Source organism: Bos grunniens, chromosome 13, assembly GCF_055505025.1.
Source record: "Bos grunniens cultivar Pamir isolate PY7600 chromosome 13, Bosgru_T2T1.0, whole genome shotgun sequence".
Taxonomy (NCBI): Eukaryota; Metazoa; Chordata; class Mammalia; order Artiodactyla; family Bovidae; genus Bos; species Bos grunniens.
In genome coordinates this window covers 48,839,054-48,856,359 of record NC_141177.1, presented here as the reverse complement: position 1 = coordinate 48,856,359, position 17,306 = coordinate 48,839,054, and the positions used below count along the sequence as shown (strand labels likewise).

Below are 17,306 nucleotides of genomic sequence, written 5' to 3'. Positions count from 1 at the left end.
TCCCAGAGTTTACCCAAACTCATGTCCATCAAGTCCCTGCTCTTAGTCACCTATTAAGTCTACAACAGCTAAACCAACCTGCTAGTGATGTATTCGAAACAAAGTTGCTATGATCTGAATGTTTGTGTTTCCCGGAATTCATAGGTTGAAATCCTGACCCTCAAGGGTGAAGATATTAGGAGGTGGGGCTTCTGGAAAGTGATTAGGTCATGAGAGTGGAGCCTTCATGAATGAGACTGGTGCCCGTTCCAACAAGACAGGATGCAAGACACAGGGCAGTGGGCAACCTGGAGGAGGGTCGTCACCCCGTGACAGTGCACCCTGACCTCAGACTTCTAGCCTCCAGGTATGAGAAATAAATTTCTAGCCACTTATAAAATAAATTTTATAAGCCACTCAGTCTATGAGAGTGAACAAATTAAGACACAAGCCTTAGCTTCTATTAAAAAGAAAGCAAAGATGAGAAATAAGGGAGATTGTATCGAGTACTAGAAGAGTAAGGTTTCATGAGTCAAATAAGACAGCCTTACTGATGACCATGCCTCCTCACTGCTCTGGTTTACCTTATACTATTAATAAGATCTGGATGAGATTCATCAAAGTTTACCCCATCCATTGTGTTCAGAAGGTCAAATCTAACATTCTCAAATGCAGAGCCAGGCTTGCTTGACTAGGGCACTGCTGACACAACAGCTTATCCCAATGTTTTGAGATGCAAACTTTTAAAATAAAGAAACAATGTCTTATGTCATACATTAGGAACAAAAGCATCTAAGTGGAATGAAGGGTAGATCTGGGTTGTAGCCTTCCTGCATAATAAAGTGGATGCTGAAATCCACATCTCTGTGTGTTCAGAGACCATCATTTTGTGTCTCCACTTGAAAATCTCAAAACCTGTTAGGGACAGCCATCTGTGAGGCTACATCGGAAATATAGCTACCTTATTAGGCACAAAGTTTAATTTTTCTATTATCTCACCTCATTGATGTATGTACCACGGAATTTTAGCATATCAGGTACATCAAATAGGTACCCATAATATCCTGCAGCCAATGGAATTGAAGGGCAGAAAGGTTAAGAGACCAGGCAACTTGAACTTACCCGGACAGGTGAGTGGGTGGATGGGTGGAGGGAGAGAAGTAAGGGGAGAAGAATGGGTCAGAAGGAAGGGAAAGAGGGAGGAAGAACAAGACTAGATCCTTTCTTAAAAAACTAAAAGCATATATGTGGATAACTGATTCACTGTGCTGTATAGCAGAGATTGGTACAACATTGTAAATTAAATATACTTCAATTAAAAAAAAAAAAAAGAACAACAACAAGCCAAAAGCTCCCTTACTAAAAGGATAGATTGCAAAAAAGGTATCATATCCTTAGAGGCAGATATAAGAAAGAAACGAACTTGTAAAGAAAAGCCCTTTACAAGTTTGCAATTACAGAGATACCAATAGGCCATTTTGCAAATAGTTCCCATGTGTGTGTTCAGTCTGGCTCTTTGCAGCCCTATGGACTGTAGTCTGCCAGGCTCCTCTGTCCATGGAATTGTCCAGGCAAGAATACTGGAGTGGGTTGCCATTTCCCACATCAGGGGATCTTACTGACCCAGGGATCGAACCCATACCTCTTGTGTCTCCCGCATTGGCATGGGGATTCTTTACCACTAGTGCCAGTACAAAAAGCATCTTTGCTGGCTGAGTGCACTGCTAAGTCAGCCTGCTTCACATGTTTTAATAAGTTAAACTCTGGAGAGAAAATATTTTTTTTTAAAACATTTAAAACTCAAGGATTAGAAATTTAGGAGAATAATTTCTAAAGCTCCTACAAATCTTTGAAACTTAAGATTTCTTGAGCAAAGACTTCTTTACCTTGGAACTTTTCTTTGACACGGGAATCCAACGAGGCTTAAGTTTTTCTTGTTCAAATCTAAGGGGAAAGAAATAATGTAAGAATGAAATACCCACACAGTAACTTAAAACCAAAAAAATAAATAGATAAACTCCAATGGGGAAAAAAATTCTTCACGCTCCCTTTGAGACCATTTAAGAAAAAGGAAACTGTGAACCAGAAATATGAATATAGAAAATACAAACACCTTTAAGCATCAAACCCCACCACATGCATTTTACTTAGGAATTGTTTTGTTTTGTGTTTGGTTAATAGTAGCCAAGATACTTCATGGGTTAAAAAAGAATTCTGACATAGTTCAATACTACCATTTAAATTCTCTATGGTTACAAGAAAAACTCCAAAGCAATTAAATACTGAAAAACATAGCTATTATCCTCAGGGGCAAAAAAGGAGAAAAAAATTAAACAATTTTGGTCCAGGTAACCAGAAAGGTTTAAAATCATCACTGCCTGGTATGTTTGATGCTTTTAAAGAAGGCACAGCAGGAGTTGGGGTGCATGAGGGGTTGATGAACAGTGGAGGGGACACTTCAGCTGTGTTTTTATTGACTTCATTAAAATCTAAATGATAATGACACCTCAAATTCACTTATTTATTTTTGAAGACAAGACATATATTACATAAAGACAGCTGGTAACAATCACATCCAGCAAAAACACACATCCGAGTGAACTGGTTAATGAAAACCAGGCACAGGCAAATTTATAACCGGCTTTGGGTAAGTAATCTGTTTTACAGCTTTTGGCATAGCAACTGTTTGTCCACCCAGAAAACCACAATTAGACCACTTACAGAAATTTCTTCCCCTATGGAAGAGCCTTTTACTGCTTAATATTTAGGGGCAGAGCTTGAGGAAAAGGACGTACAAGATATACCAGATGCTGACATGTCATTACCTATCAAATACATTCCGAATCCTGGAATTTGGAAATTCGGACCAACTAGAGAAACACAATACAAAGATATAATGCCAATTAAACATCTAGGCTTTTTGGCTAATGACACAAATATCCTTGTTATGTGCTTAGAAAAAGAGAACTTGGTTCAAAAAGCTATCAAATATTGCAGAAGCAAATTCCTAAATGTGACGCCTCAGTTGTCCAAATCTCTTCCCAGTCGTGCATTTGGACTGGAAAATACTTTCATAGACAATGGCCAAATTTTCAATGTGATATTCAAGATAACCTAAAGATTTCTTTTTAGCTCAATCTGTGAACCTAATGTGAGATGCCACTTTAGTAGTTAAATTGAAAGTACATCTTTTCCTCTGGGCTCAAAAGGAAGCCACTAAGAAGACAACATTTTTTGTTCCAAACAGCCTCCCATGAAGATTTCATAAAAAGACAAACACACACCACTGCCTACTGGAAAAAATTTAGTAGATACAACATTTGGTTTAGAAAAATACTTCAGTTAAAGTACAGCACATCCAGAACTTAATCCAAAGTTTGAGCATTCCAATATAATCTGCAATGTTTCCTTCATAAAGGCTTTAGTGGTTTAGCAATTTCTTTAACGTACAACAGGAAAAAAAAAGCCACATTTCTCAACGATCCTAAGATAAGCTAATTTATAAAGTCAATGAGATATTTAAAGCATCCTTTGAGAAAACCACAGACTAGTATAACGGGGCATCCAGGGTAAAATGGAAGATGCAAGACATTCATGATGCTATTAAACAGACACTTGAGGGCATTTTCCATTTCTCTCGCCTTACCTTGTTTCTCAGAGAACTTGAAAGTGCCCAGGTAGCTGGGAATCCCTGGGCTTCTGAACATGGCTGCACACATCAAGTTCGGGGACAGAGCCTGCTCTACAGCTAATTCTCAAGCAGCCACGGCTTGCGGCCCGTCTGAGCAAAATTGGGTTGAGCTTTTCACAGCGCAAGGCAGTCAGGCACTGGTGTCCTTGAGAGTAGAGTAAACGCAAAGCGAGACACTGCAGGCTAGAAGAGCTCAGACCCCGTAATCAGATTACAAGCAGAAATTAGGCCTGTGGATGCTGAAATAGACTGGATTCCAGTGATGGGACATTTATGAGGTTACACTTCCGAGCCATGGCTGAACCACAGCTCTTGCGTCGGCTAAGGAGACGACGTTGTAAACCTAACCACCATCAGGAGAGGCAGGACAGCTCCTCCCTGCCCTAAAAGCAAACAAACAAACAAAACCAAAACCATCCAGAGATACTCCATGTACCGGGACGAAGGAGAGCCTCTGAACTATTCCCAGGCTGCTCAGAGTCTGGCTTTGGCTAAGTTCAATGAAACACTTGATTGAACAGGGAGCCAAAACCCCCGAGTTAAGAGTTAAGGTTGATGAACAACATATGAGTGAAATTGTGGGAACAGAAAAAGCAGATATTACTAGAGGTTCAAAAATTTTAATTTGAGACAGAAGCTCCTAAGTATAATACTACTTTTTCTACTCACGCTGTTTTTCTTACTTTCTTAAAGACATTTTTTTTTTTCCAACAGGTTTAGGTTTACTACAAAATTGAGAGAAGGTACAGAGTTCTCATGTACGCCCTACCCCATACACAGCCTCTCATGCCATCAACATCCCCCACCACCAACATCCCCCGCCACATGCTACATTTGTTAGTTACCAAGGATGAACCTACGATTTAACCTACAATTCACCATAACCACCAGAGTCTACCCTCTGAGTTCACGCTTGGTACTGTCCATTCTGTGGTTGTGAATACACCACGACACGTATCCATCACTCTACTATCATACAGAGTACTTTTGCCCTCAAAAGCCTCTGTGCTCAGCTTGTTTATCTCCCTCCCTCTCCCCTCCCTCGGCAACTGCTGATGTTTTTATGTCTTCATAGTTTTGCCTTTTCCAGAATGTCATATAGTCGGAATCATGCACTATGGAGTCTTTTCAGATTGGCTGCTTTTGCTTAGTACACAGTATGCATTTAAGGGGTATTCCTAGGGAGGCGCTAGTGGTAAAGAACCTGTCAATGCAAGAGACATAAGAGATGCGGGTTCCATCCCTGGGTCAGGCACATCCCCTGCAGGATGGCATGGCAACCTACTCCAGTGTTCTTGCCTGGAGAATCCCATGGACACAAGAGCCTGGTGGGCTACAGTCCATGGGGTCGCACAGAGTCAGACACAACTGAAGCAACTTAGCATGCACATGCATTTATGGATGCTCCATGTCTTCATGGCTTGATAGCTCATTTATTTTTAGTGCCTAATAAGCAAGAGAGTTCCAGAAAAACATCTATTTCTGCTTTATTGACTATGCCAAAGCCTTTGACTGTGTGGATCACAATAAACTGGAAAATTCTGAAAGAGATGGGAATACCAGACCACCTGACCTGCCTCTTGAGAAATCTGTATGCAGGTCAGGAAGCAACAGTTAGAACTGGACATGGAACAACAGACTGGTTCCAAATAGGAAAAGGAGTACGTCAAGGCTGTATATTGACACCCTGCTTATTTAACTTCTATGCAGAGTACATCATGAGAAACGCTGGGCTGGAAGAAGCACAAGCTGGAGTCAAGATTGCCGGGAGAAATATCAATAACCTCAGATATGCAGATGATACCACCCTTATGGCAGAAAGTGAAGAGGAACTAAAAAGCCTCTTGAAGAAAGTGAAAGAGGAGAATGAAAAAGTTGGCTTAAAGCTCAACATTCAGAAAACGAAGATCATGGCATCTGGTCCCATCACTTCATGGGAAACAGATGGGGAAACAGTTGAAACAGTGTCAGACTTTATTTTGGGGGGCTCCAAAATCACTGCAGATGGTGATTGCAGCCATGAAATTAAAAGACACTTACTCCTTGGAAGGAGAGTTATGACCAACCTAGATAGCATACTCAAAAGCAGAGACATTACTTTGCCAACAAAGGTCCATCTAGTCAAGGCTATGGTTTTTCCAGTAGTCATGTATGGATGTGAGAGTTGGACTGTGAAGAAGGCTGAGCGCCAAAGAATTGATGCTTTTGAACTGTGGTGTTGGAGAAGACTCTTGAGAGTCCTTTGGACTGTAAGGAGATCCAACCAGTCCATTCTGAAGGAGATCAGCCCTGGGATTTCTTTGGAAGGAATGATGCTAAAGCTGAAACTCCAGTACTTTGGCCACCTCATGTGAAGAGCTGACTCATTGGAAAAGAGACTGATGCTGGGAGGGATGAGAAGGGGACGACAGAGGATGAGATGGCTGGATGGCATCACTGACTCGATGGACGTGAGTCTGAGTGAACTCTGGGAGTTGGTGATGGACAGGGAGGCCTGGCGTGCTGCGATTCATGGGGTCACAAAGAGCTGCACACGACTGAGTGATTGAACTGAAGTGAATGAGGAACCAGAAGGCAAAGGAGCTGCTGGAAAAAGAGGAAGTGGAGGAAATTGTAGAAGCAACTGATTCTGAAAGTGAATAATTAGATAGGATGGAATACAGTTTGTGTTTATAAATAATCCTCTGCAAAAATTTAGTTTATAAAACATAATATTTACATTCCTGAAAACTATTCTTCTTACAGAATCCTCATCCTAAGGGACTCTCAATGCTTCTTTTGAATTATTATGATGGGATAATTTTAGTTAAAAATCTTAAAATACAATTCCAGTACAGAATAAAAAAATTTTAGGGACAGGGGGCTGTGCCCCTTGACTTCCGGGATCTTAATTTCCTCACCAGGGATCTAACCAGGGCCTACTGTAGTAAGAACATGGAGTCCTAAGGACTGAACTGTCAAGGAATTCCCAGAATAAAAAGAATTTGGAGGGAATTCCCTGGTTGCTAAGTGGTTAGAACTTAGGCTTTCACTGCCACGAAACCCGGGTTTGCTCCCTGGTTAGGGAACTAAGACCCTAGAAGCCACAGTGTGTGGCCAAAAATAATGAATGTGGATATCCTCTTTAAGTTGGTCATGGATCTTCCTACAATGACTTGCCTCACCCAACAATTATGAAACAAAGCAAACAAATTTAAATAGGGCTTCATAGCTATAAGAAAAAAAAAAAAAAGAAGTCTTTATTAAACTATGGATATGCAATTTAACCTACTATTTAAGTACCCCATCCACCCCATTCACATTCAACTTAACCTCCTATTTAAATACCCCATTCACATGAAACAAACAAAGACTATGACGGGGACTTCCCTGGTAGCCCAGTGGTTAAGAATTTGTCCTGCAAGGCAGGGGACGTGCGTTTGATCCCCAGTCGGAGAACTAAGATTCCAGAAGCCATGGACCAACTGAGCCCGTGTGTCACAACTACTGAAACTGCGCACCAAAGGAAAGATCCGCAGCGCCGCAAAGATCCCGTGCGCCGCAAAGATCCTGTACGCCGCAACTAAGGCCCAACACACCAGGTAAACAAATCGTACAGAAAAGAGAGAACTGAAGGGGGGAGAGCGCCAAGATGTTTTTTTAAAAAGTATTTGAAAAACAAGACTACAAAGAAATATACATTTTATATCAATAGAAAGTAGTCGTGTTTCTTTTTCATTTACTTTCCAACAATTGGACATAAATTAAATCCCTTTTGATTATACAGTGGAAGTGACAAACAGATTCAAGGGGTTAGATCTGATAGAGTGCCTGAAGAACTGTGGACGGAGGTTCGTGACATTGTACAGGAGGCAGGGATCAAGACCATCCCCAAGGGAAAGACATGAAAAAAGGCAAAATGGTTGTCTAAGGAAGCCTTATAAATAGCTGTTAATAGAAGAGAAGTGAAAGGCAAAGGAGAAAAGGAGAGATATACCCATTTGAATGTAGAGTTTCAAAAAATAGCAAGGAGAGATAAGAAAGCCTTCCTCAGTGATCAGTGCAAAGAAATAGAGGAAAATAATAGAATGGGAAGTCTAGAGATCTCTTCAAGAAAATTAGAGATACCAAGGGAACATTTCATGCAAAGATGGGCTCAATAAAGGACAGAAATGGTATGGACCTAACAGAAGCAGAAGATATCAAGAAGAGGTGGCAAGAATACACAGAAGAACTGTACAAAAAAGATCTTCAAGACCAAGATAATCATGATGGTGTGATCACTGACCTACAGCCAGACATCCTGGAATGTGAAGTCAAGTGGGCCTTAGGAAGCATCACTACGAACAAAGTTAGTGGACGTGATGGAATTCCAGTTGAGCTCCTTCAAATACTAAAAGATGATGCTGTTCAAGTGTTGCACTCAATACACCAGCAAATTTGGAAAACTCAGCAGTGGCCAGGGGACTGGAAAAGGTCAGTTTTCATTCCAATCCCAAAGAAAGGCAATGCCAAAGAATGCTCAAACTACCGCACAATTGCACTCATCTTACACGCTAGTAAACTAATGCTCAAAATTCTCCAAGCCGGGCGTCAACAGTATGTGAACTGAGAACTTCCAGATGTTCAAGCTGGATTTAGAAAAGGCAGAGGAACCAGAGATCAAATTTCCAACATCCATGGATCATTGAAAAAGGAAGAGAGTTCCAGAGAAACATCTACTTCTGCTTTATTGACTACGCCAAAGCCTTTGACTGTATGGATCACAAGATTGTGGAAAATTCTTCAACAGATGGGAATACCAGACCACCTTACCTGCCTCCTGAGAAATCTGTATGCAGGTCAAGAGGCAACAGTTAGAACCAAACATGGAACAACAGACTGGTACCAAAATGGGAAATAGTACATCAAGGCTGTATATTGTATCCCTGCTTATTTAACTTACACGCAGGATACATCATGCAAAATGCCGGGCTGGATGAAGCACAAACTGGAATCAAGATTGTGGGAGAAATATCAATAACCTCAGATATACAGATGATACCACCCTTATGGCAGAAAGTGAAGAATAAATAAAGAGCCTCTTGATGAATGAGGAGAGTGAAAAAGTTGGCTTAAAACTCAATATTCAGACAACTAAGATTATGGCATCCCATCACTCCTCTTGAAAGAGGAGAGTGAAAAAGTTGGCTTAAAACTCAATATTCAGACAACTAAGATTATGGCATCCCATCACTAAGCCATGGTCCTATCACTACATAGTAAATAGCTGGGCAAACAATGGAAACAGTGAGAAACTTTATTTTCTTGGGCTCCAAAATCACTGCAGATGGTGATTACAACCATGAAATTAAAAGATGCTTGCTCCTTGGAAGAAAAGCTATGGCCAACCTAGACAGCATATTAAAAAGCAGAGACATTACTTTGCCAACAAAGGTCCATCTAGTCAAAGCTAAGGTTTTTCCAGTGGTCATATATGGATGTGAGAGTTGGACTACAAAGGAAGCTCAGTGCTAAAGAATTGACGCTTTTGAACTGTGCTGTTGAAAAAGACTCTTGAGAGTCTGTTGGACTGCAAGGAGATCAAACCATTCGATCCTAAAGGAAATTAGTCCTGAATATGCATTGAAAGGAATGATGCTGAAGCTGAAACTCCAATATTTTGGCCACCTCATGTGAAGAGTTGACTCATTGGAAAAGACTCTGATGCTGGGAGGGATTGGGGGCAAGAGGAGAAGGGGACGACAGAGGATGAGATAGCTGGATGGCATCACCGACTCGATGGACGTGAGTCTGAGTGAACTCAGGGAGCTGGTGATGGACAGGGAGGCCTGGAGTGCTGTGATTCATGGGGTCTCAAAGAGTCAGACATGACTGAGCAACTGAACTGAACCCCAAACTCCCAATCCTTTCTTCCCCACCACTTGGTAACCACAAGTCTGTTCTTTCTCTCTGTGAGTCTGTCTGTTTCATAGATAAGTTCATTTCTGCCATAGTTTAGATTCTACCTATAAGTGATATCATATGGTATTTGTCTTTCTTTTTTTGAATTACTTCACTCGGTATGATAGTCTCTAGGTCCAGCCATGTTGCTGCAAATGGCATTATTTCATTCTTTCTTATGGCTGAGTTAATATCCATCATATATATATATATATATATGTATACACACATATGTCACCTATTCTTATTTATAAACCTCTATAAACCTCTATCTTCTCTATAAACCTCTTCTTTATCCATTCATCTGTTGGTGGACATTAGGTTGTTTCCATATCTTGGCTATTGTGAATAGTGCTGTTATGAACATGGGGGTGCATGTATCCTTTTGAATTACAGTTTTGTCTGGGTGTATGTGTAGGAGTGGGATGGCAGGATCATATAGTAGCTCTATTTTTAGTTTTCTGAGGAGTCTCCATACTGTTCTTCACAGTGGCTGCACCAATTACACTCCCACACCTGCCTTTCTTTTTGCAAAATGTTGAACAACTCTCTCAGGATCACACAGCTTACGGTGTAGCAGTGCCAGACTGGAAACCTACCTCCTCTTACTCCTCCCAGGACAGCTCCCACGTTGGCCTGGGCACAAAACGACAGGGGCCACTGCCCTAAACTCCTGGATTGAGGTCACAGTGTCTCCCAGCGCGAGAGCCCATGTTGCCTTAATTGGCAAAAAGACCAATCTGACCCCAAGAGGGGGAGCACACCAGCTGTTGGTTGCTTATCTCATATGATTTCCTGGTCTGGTTTTGGTGCCACAGACGTTCCTCAAGACCAGGGCTGACTCCAGACATGAGCAATTAGGGCATAGCTGAGACCCAAGGCAAAGACAGAAGTCAGTGTGCCTGGTAGGGGTGAGTGTCACAGAGAAAGCAAGCAACTGAGTACTCTGATTCCTCCTCCCGCTTCCCCACGCCCTTAACTCATGGCAGAAGCACAAGCTGAGGATGTTATCAGCGACTTTGGGGAGCGTGTAAAACAATGACTCAGGAACTCTACTTCTGGAGATGCACTTAGTGAAATTACAGTGAACAAGTACAAGGCCGTTTACCACAGTTGTGTTTATAAACGTGCAAAACTTGACCCAGCCCGCACAGAGGGACATGGAGAAGAACAGGTAAACAGATTACAAGAAAACCATGTTTGCAACTCCACTGGTGATCTGAAAATTTTTCATGATATATTACGTTAGAGAAACACACACACACCTTATCAGAAAGTCAACACAGAGCCCCAAACGTTAATTATCTCCCAACTCATAGGTAAGTCTCTCCATATTTCCCCTCATTTTCAAAGTTTCCACAATAGGCATGAATGACTTCTATAACTACCAAAACAATTATGTACAAATAAAGACGAAGGTAATAAGAAAAACAAATATCATATATTTATGCATATAGTATGGAATCTAGAAAAATGGTACTGATAAACCTATTTGTGGGGCAGGAATAGACACACAGACGGAGAGAACACACAGTGGGGGAAGGAGAGGGTGGGACAAAGTGAGAGAGCATCATTGACGTATATACACTACTATGTGTAAGACGGGGCTTCCCTGGTGGCTCAGAGGTTAAAGCGTCTGCCTGCAATGCGGGAGACCCGGGTTCGATCCCTGGATCGGGAAGATCCCCTGGAGAAGGGAATGGCAACCCGCTCCAGTATTTTTCCCTGGAGAATCCCATGGACGGAGAAGCCTGGTGGGCTACAGTAGTCACATGTGTAAAACAGATGCTAGTGGGCAGCTGCTGCAGAGCACAGGGAGCTCAGCTTGGTGCTCTGTGATGACCTAGAGGGGTGGGATGGGGCAGGCGGGAGGCTCAAGTGGGAGGGGATGTATGTATAAATGTGGTTGATTCACTTCATTGTATAGCAGAAGCTAAGACAACATTGTAAAGCAACTATACTCCAATTAAAAAATAAAAAGAATTTAAAAATCATTAAGAAAAAAGATGAAGGTAATAGGTCCTTCTGAAATCCCAAGGCTTAGAATTGGCCTAAAGATTCAGGAACAAATCACGATTGAAAGTGTGCCTACGGGCCTGTGCGTAAGATCAAATTGCCCGTTTCTTTTAAGCCTACTTTATTCGTTTCTTGGCTATAAATAGGAGAGCTGACAGAGATTCGCCAACATCCTCAATAACATGCAATACTTGAGGCTTTCTCAAACTTGACTCCAGGTGGGCCCTGACCACTGAGGAAATGTGGTTCTCATTCCACATTTGGTCCCTATTCCCCGCCCTACTACCACAACCAGCACTGAATCCACCCTTGAAAGCCCCTTATTAATTCCATCTCCCTTGGGACTTCTCTTCTGCCAATTAAACTTTTCCGGCTTGAAAACCATCATTGTCTCCTGGCTAAAGGATTATGTAAACTTGAGGGAGAACACCTAGACACTTCTAGGCACATCTCTAGCTTAAAACAAGGACCTGTGAATATCAGATGAATGCATGAATGACTGGTTGAATGAATGAATGAAGCAAGAAAGCAGACAAGCAATGGAATCACTATGGTTCATCCCCAGTCTTAGATTCGGTCCCATTCCCAGCCAACTTCAGTTCTTAACTAGGTGGCTTAGAAAAGGAGTTCCCCAGCCTCCAGGATCTAATGCCTGATGATCTGAGGTGGAGCTGATGTAATAATAGAAATAAAGTGCACAATAAATGTAATGCATTTGAATTATCCCCAAATCATCCCCCCCTCCCCACCCCCACCAAGTCTGTGGAAAAACTGTCTTTCGTGAAACTGGTCCCTGGTGCCACAAAGGTTGGGGATGGCTGGACCACTCTCTCCTTTGAGACTCCTTCTAGAGTCATCTTGTCTTTCCTAAAATGTGAGGCAATGACGGGGAGCATGAATATGTGTGTGTAGGGAGAAACAGGAAGAAAAAGTCAAAGATTCTCCAGGGACATTGCTCAATGGGAAAAACCAGGGAGATAAACTTTGTCGTACAGCTGTGGACATTATCGCCAAGCATCCAGATAAGAAGTACCATCTTCTATGTTGCCAAGGTCAAATGATGAGGCATCAGATGATAAAGGATCAAGTTGATAAACCCTCAGGGAGTGTGCGGCCTGATCACGGCTGGGGCAGTTCTGGCTGATGCCAGTCATGCACCCCTGCAGGACAAGGGGCAGCTGTCCTCTGGGTGGAGGAAATGGAAACAAAACCAACAAAAAGGGAAAGAGTCAAATACCCCAACCAGCAACTAGCCATTTCCTACCACACTTGGTGTGATAATGGGAAGAAGCCAGTTAGACCTGGACCCTCGCTGACAGCACGGTGGGGTGGGTGCAATGCTAAGTGCTCTGCGGGCGTTAACTCTCGTGGAGTTAACATTTCTGCTCCAGGAGATGCTACTACTGGTATCCCCATCTGCAGGTGAGAAGACAGAGATACGGTGTGGTCTGGGAGAAACACTCAAACCTAGGCTGACCCCTTAAAATAGCTCTCTAAAGGCAAAACCAGCCATTCACACCTACAGCAAAATCAGGAGAGAAATAAGGAGGCAGGGATGTGACTGGGTGAGAAAATGATGTGGAGGCACTCTGAACAAGGGAGAGTGTTAATTACTCTGTGTGGGGTGGGCATCTACGTGCTGAAAAGAGATGCAGATACCGGGCGCACCACTGTATGATGTCATCCTGAATTCCCTATTGTGTGAACAGCAACTGGGGCAGCCCCGGTGGACAGGAAAATGAGCTGAAATTCAAGGCAGTACAGGGCAGTGTGAAATGATGACTAACAACTGTTGGGACACACACTATAGTGAGTTAGTAGTGCATTTCTAAAATTACAAAGTGCCACGGGATGGTTTTAATGAAATCTACCATAAGCTACTATAGTTGATGGCTGGGCTGACATTCCAAAGTACAAGATATATTTTTACAGCCTTCGAAAGGAGTGTTTTGTATGCTAGCAGCAGCTGTAAATGGTATTCCCATTTTCTTTGGTGGATTTTATTTGCGTGTTCAGACTCTTAATTTGGGGGCAGAATCCCCATCCACAGGGCAATCCCTTCATCTGGGAAGCCGTCCCAACTGTTTCGTTTCCTTTTATCACATACTGGCTATTTGCACGTTCCAGGTTCCTCATTTTACCGGCATTGTGAAACACTTGGTGATTTTTAGTTAGCGGTAATATTTAGGGCAAGTCTGCAAATAAAATCTGGCGTTGTGTGATTATGTAAAATAATTTAAAACAGGCCATGCAGGCAGAGATGAAAAGGCTTAAAAGTACTTTCAAAAATAAGAAATATTATGACTCACAGATATTTCTTTATCAGATGGGTAGAATGAAACATGTCAGTCTTGCTATATTCAAGAATTCATTTTTTATGGGACTTCCAGTGGTTACGACTCCATGCTTCCAGTGCAGGGGACATAGGTTTGATCCCTAGTCAGGGTTCCCACATGCCACACCGTGTGGCCAAAAAAAAAAAAAAAATAATGAAAAGGCTTATTTTGATCACTCAAATGACTTACTAATGCTTTATATTAAATGTTCAAACAAGGAATATTAACATTTGTTGTGAGAATTTAATCATTTGAATTTCTTGCTGATTTTGAATCTATTGCTAATGAATCTCGGGCAAAACAATCCAGATAGCTTAGAGGAAGAGAGGATAGTCAACAGTTTCTCAGAGGAAGAAAAAATAAAGGTGAGCTTCATGTTTAAGATATACACTGAAAGATACATAAGGTGGAATATTATTCAGCCTTGAAAAATGGGATTTTGACACACGTTATGAACATGTCATAGACCAACTTCAAAGACCTTACGTTCACTGAAACAAGAGAGTCATAAAAGGTCAAACCTTGTAAGATTCCACAGAGAAGAGGTGAGCAGAAGAGTCAGATTCACAGAGACAGAGAGTGGAGAGTGGTTACCAGGAACTAGGGGCAGGAGACTCGGGGAGCTGGTATTTAATGGGATAGATCTAGCTGGGGAATGAAAAAGCCCTGGAGGTGGTGGTGGTGATGTCTATATGACAATGTGAAATGTACTCAATGCCACTGAACTGTGCTCTTAAAAATAGTTGAAAGTATTAAATTATATATATATTTTACTACAATTAAAGAAATGTACACCGTAGGTAAAGCACAGACAGATACAAAATGTAGGCAGGTGTAGGGCATCCAGGGCACAGCTCCCCTGAGGGGCAGGGGATCAAAGATAGATGTTGACCCAGGTTAGGGAGATATCAAGGATGCTTCTGATCTGTCAGGGCACCTACACACAAAGGGTCCTTACGCAGTGATGTGACAGACAGACACCTAGGTGTTTATTGTATAAGATCAGAATCTGTCTCTTAGATCATCATGAGGTGCAGACACTTTTTCTTCAGAGCTGCAGGGACCCAACTCTCCCCTCACTAAGGGGGACCCCTTGTCCAAGGGAAGGGGGCCTGACACAGAACAGTGATCCAGAAAGGCCAGAGAACGCGTCACTCGACACTCACAATACAGTTTTCAAACAAACAGAAAATTAGGGAATACTAAATCATCAGGCAGGAGAATTTTTTTAAGAGTCTCAAATCCAAATGGCAGACAAATAAACAGGTAAAGTCAATGTTGACACCTGATAGACCCTAACTACTCAGAGCTATACTGAAGTGATTTGAAGGAAAGAGCTCTGAGTAAAGGAATTTCTGGGCTCCCTTGTCCTCAGAAAGGCATCTTAATGAAAACAACCACCACGGCCACCTCCACAATGACACTCCATCATGAGAACCCAAGAAAAGTGCAGCAACCTGCATTCCCCACACCTCTCCTGTTTCCCTAAGGTCATGTTACCCGATACCCAGGAGACCTTATCTACAGTCTCAAAACGGGTTCCCAACACATTTGCTGGTTGACTGGGGGGAGGAGGCTTGTCATTGACCATTGACTGTTCCTGGTGGGCTCTCCTTGTACAAGAGTCACCCAGAAAGCAGATCCTGATCCCCAGTGAATGGTGAAAGAAGGTTATGACAAAGAAGTCAAAGACATATTCCGCTCTGCTCACAGAAATGACTAAGGATACACTTACCCTTCTGAGTCAGTTTCCTATCTGATATTAAGCATGGGTGCCCCATGGGTGCTTGCTAAAAATGAAAGTTCCCGGGCCTCCCTGGCTCAGTGGTAAAGAATCTGCCTGCCAATGCAGGGGCCAGGGGTTTGATTCCTGATCCGGGAAGATCCCACATGCCACGGAGCAACCAAGCGCGTGTTCCACAACTCCTGCGCCTGTGCTCTAGAGCTCGGGAGCTACAACTTCTGAGCCCACTGAAGCCCGCGTGCCCCAGGGCCCATGCTTTGCAACAAGAGAAGCCACTGCAATGAGAAGCCCGAGCACCGTGACTAGAGAGTAGCCCCTGCTCACTGCAACTAAGAGAGAAACTTGTGCAGCAGCAGAGACCCAGCACAGCCAAACATAAATAAAATTTAAAAAAAGAAAAAGAAAGTGCCCCCACCCCAGGTGATTGTGAGATGGTCTGAAGTTCGAAAACCATTGGTCTGCACGATTTGCAATATGAGACCAGGAAGAAGCAGGAAAGTAGATCAGAGGGATGAGTACGGTGAAGCAAAGCTTCTAGAAGGTAAGACCGATGAGGATAGAGTTAGATGGGGCAGGAGGAAGAGGGGATGAAAGCATGAGAAATGGGATGAGAACGATGCTTATAGGAGGGGTGAGCTTAAATGGGGTCCCATCCAGGAGTTGAGAGGGGCCTGACCAGGCCATTAAGAGGTGGGGGGGAGGGCAATGGAGAGCTTCCCAGACAGCAGGGTGCGGGATTTGTGTGCTGCAAAGAAACACAGGAGCTGTCACTGAAGCCAAGCAAAAAAGATATGTCAGGGTCCCTTTCACACCCGGACACCAAGCTGAACTGCATCGTGCTGCTTGCTCTGCAGGTGTCGAGGGAGCAAATGCTCTCTTAGGAACAGAGAGAATCACCTGACATCTCCTAATATGCGGCTTGTGTGCCTCTTAGAGCTTCAACCTCTGAACTGGGACAGAGGTTCAGAGGTTGAACCATAGACAGTGAAATTTGAAAACCTATACATACCACCTTTTTCGTATAAAGAACCTGGTGACTTCAATCCCTCCCTCACCTGGCTGCCCACAGCACTGGTGGGGCTTGGTCTCCATTAGGTGTGACCAGCCAGCCTTCGTGTCCCAGCCACCTGAAGCCGGCGACACAGAGGTAAGTCCCAGGGGACTCCAGGATTGAGACTAAGATGGAAAGTGGAGGTTGACACTTCTTCATTACCTGCAGAACCCTTCCAATAGATGCTTAGCCAGTGACCTGAACCCTACATACAAACGACAAATGTCAAAGGTTTCCCCTGACCCCCTGCTGGCCCGAACCTTTCCTGTCTCCTGAAGAACATTCTCTGCATCTCTGGACCCATCTCTTGTTCTTACACAGGATTCACTGAGCAACAACTAGAGGTCAGGGACCAGGGCATCAGTACTGTGAACACATTCATGGTCTGGACGAGGAGATCACCAGATACACCAAGGGCGGATGTTTGCACATGGTCCTTTCCACCTGTTTTCCTTGACTCCTTGAAGGTTTCCCTTCTTCTTTCAGTACTCTCATCAGGCACATGTATTCGTCTTCCCAAGTATGATACATTCTTCCGGGGTCTACTGGGAGAAAGTTTCAGGAGCT

The 17,306-nt window shown here is 43.0% G+C and overlaps 1 protein-coding gene across 50 annotated transcripts in view; it reads right to left on the bottom strand.

Annotated features, from left to right (window-relative positions):
• The window catches only part of SVIL (supervillin), a 256,217-nt gene that overhangs the window by 108,515 nt on the left and 130,396 nt on the right, over nucleotides 1-17,306 (bottom strand). For all 50 annotated transcript variants that reach the window (XM_086333936.1, XM_086333952.1, XM_086333949.1 and 47 more), the window contains one exon: nucleotides 1,866-1,923. Coding sequence is in view for 8 of the 50 variants with exons in the window: in XM_086333928.1 (XP_086190054.1) it covers nucleotides 1,866-1,923 (58 nt within the window). In the remaining 42 variants the exon portion in view is untranslated. The remainder of the gene's footprint in view (nucleotides 1-1,865; nucleotides 1,924-17,306) is intronic.